At 42.4% G+C, this 8257-nt stretch overlaps 1 protein-coding gene across 1 annotated transcript in view; it reads right to left on the bottom strand.

Moving 5' to 3' along the window:
- The window catches only part of LOC103804559 (protein CASP), a gene marked incomplete at both ends in the record, with an annotated part of 34996 nt that overhangs the window by 18562 nt on the left and 8177 nt on the right, over positions 1 to 8257 (bottom strand). The window contains one exon of the mRNA XM_009077172.1: positions 2548 to 2626. Coding sequence (XP_009075420.1) covers positions 2548 to 2626 — 79 coding nt within the window. The remainder of the gene's footprint in view (positions 1 to 2547; positions 2627 to 8257) is intronic.

Here is an 8257-nt window from a genome sequence, read left to right as displayed (position 1 = left end):
TTTCCTCAAGAACCATAAAATTGGCTGCTGGGAATTAGACTTCAGCTGCAATTATTATATGGTCCTATAAAGGATATTGAAAGTCTGATAAAATTGCACCCTTGTCATGTAACAGCGATGCTTAATGCTAAACAACCACTCTGCAGCATTCCAGTCATAGCTTCCTCCAAACATCATAGCTCCCTTCTCACACTGAAAACACAGCAGGATTGGGGAGCTAAAAGTATACCTAAATATTTGACATACCAAATGAACAGGTCAAAAGATATGTAAAGCCACACAGAGGCAAAACAACACATGATAAATGAATGCTGATGGTTTATGAAGGAAAGTCCTCCATGGATACTACCCAACCCTCCATGGATACTACTAAAGTAACAGACTACATAGGATGAGAAGCAACTAAAGAGCAACACAACGAAGCAAACTGTGAACTGCATATGCCTAAGTCAGCCCCACCACGTCGTGATGAAGACCAGTGCCATACATTCCTTATGGCTGCTTTCCTTCTCCTTCCAGTAGGTGTTGTAAACAGTGAGGATCTGTTGTGCCTGAAGACTGGTTGGACTTCTCCTGGAGAACCTGGAATTTGCTTTCAGCCACATCAGTGCACCCCCCATGTGCCTCTCGGCCCTGCAGATAGAGCATGGGCCTAAAACCTGGAGATATTTCTCATCCCCTAGGCTCCATCGCACTCACAGTTTAGCCAGGCTGAAATTTTTATGTATATTAGGAATATCAAAGAAATATTTCTGTGACACATAACATAAGGCACGCGCAGGGGATGGCTGGGCAAGAAAGTGAGAGGCTGTGGGATGTGGAAGCAAGGCTGTAAATTTTGCTCCTGCAAATGAAGGATAAGAGAGAAATTCTTTCTTCTACAAAGAAGTACTGGCAAAGCCCCTCACTATTTAGATCCCACAGCATGGGTGGGATAGACATTCTACCTTCTCCATAAGGGTTTGGTCTGCTCTGCTGTTCAAATCCCAGCACCTGTGACCATGCCAGGCTTCAGAAAGAAGCCTCTGAACAAGAGCACACGAAGGATCCCACACAGCTCTTGTTTGACATGACTACTCAGCCATGAAAAAAACCAGACTGTTCGAGAGCAAACCTACTCAGCTCCCAAATTATGGCAGGAAACAGCACCCTGAGCTAGTATGGAGATGGAGAGGCTGCAGTGTCTCTCCAGCACTGACTCCTGGACTTGCAGGCTGCAGATATGTTGGGTATGTTTGCACAGAGGGGTTTCTTTTCCAAGCCAGAGCTGTGGGTGCCTGTCCCATGCCCACACTGCTGGTGCCAGGCAAACTGCCCACGCCCTGTGCGTGACAACCAGGACCCTCTCCGAGCTCTCCACCTCCTCCACAGCACGAGCAGGCACGGAAAGGGAACTGCTCAGTGCTCAACGGAACGTTACTGAGACTATGAGCAGGAAACAAGGAAAGGAAAACTCACAGACCACAGCTGACTGACCTAAAAAACAACATTTCCGTGGCCAAGACGAACATGGTGACTCCCTGTATCTCTACAGAGGGACTGACCACTAGGCATTGCTCAACTATAGATGTGAAAGTTGAAAAAATACATATGTTGGCTCTGACTGAGCACCTGAAAAACTCTGACCTTTCAACCAGTTAATCTATAAACCAAAACATTCAAAAATTAATTTTTATTTGAAATGTACTCCATAAAAAGCAAAGCCAGTAAAGACCAGAGTGCACTTTGCAATGAGGCCTTAAAAGCCTTGAAAGTATTAAGTCTGCCTCAAAACCTCTCGAGGTATTTTGAATATTATAATGTCAATGTTTTATCAAAGTAGAAAATGTGCCAACAGTTCAGGCAGGCCAAGACATGGCAGTGGAGACTTGGGCTCCTCACTCCCTCTCAGTTGTGGGGACAGTTGCAAAAAAGAAAAGTCTTTTCAGACAATATTTACCTACCATTGGGGAAAACAAAAAAAATCAACTCCCAAAATGTAAAAAGAAATGAACTGGAAACTGCTGATGCCAAACATGAAGGGAAGTTGAAGACACTTACAATAAAGGCCTTCGAATAAAATTTATGATCACAATTACACTGAACCGAATTGAGATTTGGTGGTAATTTACTCCTCAGTAAAGGTTTTTCTTTTGGCTTTTTGGAAGGCATGAAAACATTTCTCTGTCTTTTAGAAGTACAAATATTCCTGCTTCTTGATGAAGCTTGAAGATGCATCTTTTTTGTTAAAAAAGTCTGAAGCCTCTAACGAACAAATTACTGAGAATAACACAGTATTGTACTCATATAAACTGATTCATATCAACATTAACATGTAAATACAATGAGAAGTCATGAAATGACTTGATGATCTTTGAGGTCTTTTCCAACCTGGTTGATTCTAAATGTGCCTTATAGTTCTCTCCATTAGAAACAACATTGCAGTGTATCAGCTCCAGACTAAAACCACTGCCCATATTTACCTTATCCAAGGTACACAAACTGCCCAACAGCATTCACACAAACTTGAACCAGTAGTTTTTCAGAACAAGGAAACAATTTGCTTACCTGGAACATCAATTAATCTCTTATAAACATTCAAGAAGGCTGCCTCTGCTTCTTTGCTCCTTTTACCCAACGCGTCAATCTGAAAGGGGGATGAGAAAAAAGGCTTTTAGGTTTGTTCCAATAAAACTTTTACACTCAGAGCTATAAATATAAATTAATAGACTTCATAGCAAACTAGTTAATGCACAAAAGGAACCAGAGTTTTCTGTGCACAGCTCCTATAGCATCAGCCTTGAAAGAATGTTCCTGCTGGTTTTGTACTGAATAGAATTTGAAGTCCTGTTCCAGCACAATAAAAGCATCAATATTTTTATGAATGCTCCTGCCTGTTGCGATTCTTTACTTTAAATCTTTATGAAAAGTCTGATATTGCCAGGCAGATTCTCTCCTCAGCAACTGTTTTCCTTTACCACTTCTAGAGATCTAAGACAGTAAACGGAACCACGGTCACTTCTGATGTCCCACTCTGCCTTTCTTGTGGTAAATGTATTTCCCTATTATTTCCACGAAACCTGTGAGAGGATGAAAAGATGTAATTGTTGGGCACCCTGTGATACTTAACACTAAATAACTGTGAATATTCCACATGCAACTTAAGTTTTCTAATCCAGCTCAGGCACAGCCCCACGGAGTCTGCAATGTGCTCCTGAGCCCAAGCCAGGCCCTGCTGAGCAGCTTCTCTTTGTGCTCTCTAACACAGGCAACACTCAGCTAAGAATTTATGTTTATCTTTTATTATTTTCCCCTAAATCTATATTTTCCTCTAAACTCTATTTTACAAGCAAAGGCAGCTTAACAGCTCTGAGAATAAAATACTTATTCCACTGCAACTTTTTCTGGTAAACATCTATTTTCCTATAGTACTAGAAACCACAGGATTCACTATTACTAACTATTGACAATAAACAACCAAACTGACTCAATACCAGATCCACAGAATTAATACTCCAAAGCAGAGAGTCAGAAAGGGAAACAGGAAAGCCTGACACAGCTCTGTGGCAGCTTACCCAAATCAGGAAACCAAAAGCACGGAGATTATCGTTCCCATATTTTAATAAAAGGCAAGGAAGGATCTGAAGAACGACGGATACAAAAGCCTGATATCAATTCTTCTGTGTATTTGAAAGGCAGTTAATATTATGGAACCATTTAAAGGTGTGTACGTCACCACGTACTAAAAAAAGGAAAGTCCTGTCTGAAAAACGTCCTTGAATTCTTTCTCTATGTTATTGATTTGGCAGATAAGGCAGAAACAATGGCCAGAGTTTACTGTATCTGGATTTCAGGAAAGTATCTGATATTTTATGATACAGGAGGGAGATGTGCAGCATTGGAAAGCGTGTGACCAACCCACGGGGCAGTCAGGCTGTGCCAGCGCTCCGGCGCGGGAAGCAGAGGGTGCCAGGGAGAGGAAGCGGCGCAGGGAGGAGGAGATAAACAGGAGGGTGCTGCAGGGTCAGCTTTGGTGCCACTTGTGTTTACTTGGTACTCAAACGGCTCTGCTAGGAGAAGGGATGGATTTGGGAAGGGAGGGGGAATCCTGCGGCGTGGATGATGGCAATAACGGAGGGAGTCGGCGGCCGAGCGCGGGACAGCACGTGACTGGGATAGATTAGTCTTACGGCTGATAAGTGACTTGTAGAGATCATTATGGGGAGGATTAAGGCCAGAAAACCAAAGGACAAGGACAATCGTAGAAATTACACAGGAGCACAATGCACAACGTATGAGCCAAGAAAAGGCTGGAGGGGAGGGGTCAAGGAGGGAAATAAGGACACGGCCAGCGTCTGCACAACATTTGGCAGCAGCCAGGAAATCTTGGGAGATAGGGTGAGAGGCTGGAGACAAGTTCTGCTAACACAATACGAGGCTGTATTTGGAGAAATAAACCCACTTCCCGTTTTGCTTACATCCCCCCCAAAATCTGGATTGATTTATGGAGCCTGGGGGAGGTGCAGCAGAACTGAAACCTGACCTATTTGCAACTTCTCCATTAAAAGGAAGGAAAGGCATTGGAAAAGTGACAAACGAGCATCAGAGGTCGAAATGATGGAGGACATGGAGAGCAGAGAGAAATTCTCAGGAAGCACTGGCCATGCTTGTCTCCGAGAGTTTACCAAGAAAGGCTATGGAAAGGCACTGGAATCTCGCAGGGCACACGACGTGCCGGAGAGCTAGGGATTGATGGTTGTGAATAACCCATTTATTAATTTGAATCCAAGCGATCACAGATGGACTGATGCTCATTAGGGAATGAGAACATAAGTAATTCGGTTAGAACATTTTCACACAAAGAGTATTTGAAACGAGCCTGTGGAACAAAGTGCCAAAGGCAGAGAGGCTCTGGGCAGTGGAAATCCACTCCGGGGAGGATCCGGCGGCGCTTGGGGCCGGGAGCGAAGAGGGAGCACCAGCACTGAGACTTCTGCAGTTGAGCTGCTTCGTGGGTACACAGAGACAGACTCTGAAGGCCAAAGCACACCATATGTTACACTTCTGGACCTTAACGTTCCCACACACAATTTTCTCTCGCTGCTGCTCAGCAGAGAACAGCCAAATTTAAATGACTATTATTAAATACAATTAGCATTACAGCGCTGATTGGGTACTGTATTCTGAAAAATTCATTTGCCCCTTTTATGAAAGCCAAAGCATTTAAAGTGCTCCCATTTCTGGGAAATAACAGGATGGATTTGTTTTCCTATTACAGTTTTTCCACATTTTAATAAAGAGCATTTGTACTCACATTCTCCCTAAGTATTCTGAAAGGTATGGTTTATTCACTCCTTACCAGTTATAGAGTGATGGAAATGCAAACCAGAATTGAAACAACATCTTCCAAGGAGATTAGAGACTTTCCAAAGGAAGCAGTTTGTAAATCACAGCTATTTTACACCTTCTTTCCCCCCTCAAATTCAGAACCACAATTCCAAACAATCCCACCAGGCAGAAATATGGTTTTATGTTTTAGTGGTTAAAAAAAATAAATAACTCAATCTGTCTGGTTTAAAGTTCTGCTCAAAATGAGCACTGCAACTATTTTATATCTTAAAATAAAATTTAGAAAAAGCACCATGACAACTTTAATTGGAATTAAAAAAAAATAATTAAGTGTGCCAGCACCCAGGTGCCTAAAGCAATAAGGAAATATGGGATGAAAAAGACATCAAAAATAGCAAAATATAAATGAAGCCCAGAAAGAGAGGAAACAGAGCACTGAAATGACATGGAAACATTTGGAAGTTCACTGAAAATTTTTCAAATCAAAGTAAAATTGGTTCAGGAGCCAACAAGGCTGAGCTGCAATCAGCTCACATTAAACAGTTGAACTACATTATAAAACTCTTGCTGAACATTTTTATTTGACTCTAAAAACTTCAGGGACCCTGAAAGAAGTCAACTTATAATTACACTCGCGTTGTCTTGACACGAGCTTAGCTCCAAATCTTAATTTATCTAAACCAGGCCCCATTATGTCTTCTCTGAGCAGAAAGAAACAACAGTGACCTCTGTATTCCCCACCACCCCCATAAACATATGTTCACTTTTAAGTTTTGGCATACTATTTGTCTTGATAATACCACTGGCGCTACAGTGCGATAACAGAACTGAGACACCAGGAATCCTCCCTGCTCAGCACACCCTTCAGCTCACTCTTCATCTTTAAAACATCACCAGAGCTACACGCAGGCACACTGGTTTCAGAGCACCTGATTTTTCCAGGTCAAGTGCTCTCATGAGTTGTTGCTTGGGGTACCAAGGTCACTCCAGAGGCTGTGACACCCTTCCCCTCCAGAACCATCTCCCTCCAACCTGTGTGTGAAGATCTCTCTGCTCCCACTCTGCTGCCAGAATAACAGATTGCTACTCGAAATTGCTGGCATGCTCCCCTGGAAGCATGGCCAGCCTAGCTCAGAAACACTTGGTCTCAGTCTAATATCCACTGCACCTGGCTGAAATCAAAATATCCTCAATAAAACCCATGGATTTATCTCCACATTTACCTAAGCACCACAAATCCACCACCTAAGTCAGGGAAGGTGCTGAACATTGTTTTAACTGAAACAGAAAGAGTTCAGATATGTCCAGTCCAGTTCAAAAAGCTAAAAGCAAAGTCTGTGGCTTTAGTTTGGCATCTGTCACTCTTCACGCACCAAGAAATTTCAGCATTAATTCAAGTCTGATGTCTAGTGCCCCCCAAAGCTCCTGTACACAGATTGCAGAGGTGGCAGGCTCTAGAATATACTGTATGTGGTATCATCTCACAGACTGCAGTCAGATTGAAGGCTGCACAGTTGTGTTCCTGAAGTTAAAGATGAAACAGGATGATAAAGCTCCTTGCAAGGAAGCTGGGACTGCCAGATGTCAGTGCATCCAGCACTGACACAATCTCTGCACAGATATCAGCACACCACGAGACCAGTACATGTGCTGCTCCCCTTGAATCCACTTGGATCATTTAACAGAGCTGAATGATCAGGATGCTGAAGTTGGCATCCCAAAGACAACTCCTCTGAGAGGGGATCCCAATGCTGTCTGTGCCTGTCCAGCACTACCGAAGCATCAGTGATTTACTCACAGCACCATTAGCTGTGGATCCACAAACACAAGTGCTCACACTACTATGTTAAATATGAACTTTGTAGTCCCAACTCTACTACTTATCCTCATTGTTCTTCAGTTGTAATTCTCATTAACATGACAGATCTGTCTTTTACTGTCCTGCACATGACTGGAACTAACTTATCAAGTCGAAATAAATGACCTAAAAGAGAAGTTACTTTTCTGTTCTGCCTTTTAATGAAGAGATGCCTTAAGGAGACACCCATCCCCTTTCCCTTACACATCTTCTGTCGCATTGTTTTGCATCATGAAGTTTTTCCGTTTGTCTTCAATTACTTCAAGTTACCAAACCACCATTAAGAATTGGAAGAACCATATTAAACAAAGGGAAAGGCACGATAACAACTCATTAATGCAACACTCTGTTAATGCTGTATTCTTGAATAGCTGCCTTGGAATCCACTGGTGGCAACAGCAAGATTATTAACGCTGAGCAATGGCATCAGTCTTGCTTTGAAGCCTTTACAACAGACCTTGGCTGCTCCTTCATATAAAACAGTCCATCAGCTGCTAAGGTGGTACAGCACAACAGCTCTACAACCCCCTGTGTGTGCATTAGCAAACACACAGTTGGCCTGATTTCCCTTTCTTGATGCCTATAGATAGCTATTTTCATAAATTAATCAATAAAAATGGAACATTAGAAGTTTACGAGTTAATAAAAAAATACAGCTCACCATCCCAGTTCGTTTATTTTGAGGCTGACAAAACAAACAGGTAAAAATACTAATTTTTAGCTTTGTTGCAATTAAAAAAGAGTTTTGAAGGAAAATGAAAAAGAAATGATTTCTGTTCATATGCTTAAAGCATATGGTGTGGAGTTTAGCTGGGCTATAAATTCTTGAACAGAATTAAGGACTTCACAGTGGCTGCAATACCAATCTGTTTAACAAAGCTGCTCGGGCTGGGGTGAAGGTACCAGGGAAGAGCCTGGGAATAGCATCCCAGCCTCACCAACTTGTTGGTTTAACCTTAAGAAGAAAGCTTTCAGAAGGACTCCAATCCCTCAACTTTTCAATTCTGCTTCCCTCCACTGCGAAACAGCTGCAACCTTGAACCCTTAAAACATTCTCTTCCTTTCATGCCC

The sequence above is a fragment of the Acanthisitta chloris genome, unplaced genomic scaffold, assembly GCF_000695815.1.
Source record: "Acanthisitta chloris isolate BGI_N310 unplaced genomic scaffold, ASM69581v1 scaffold25036, whole genome shotgun sequence".
In the NCBI taxonomy this organism is placed as follows: domain Eukaryota; kingdom Metazoa; phylum Chordata; class Aves; order Passeriformes; family Acanthisittidae; genus Acanthisitta; species Acanthisitta chloris.
This window is presented reverse-complemented; position numbering and strand designations above follow the sequence as displayed.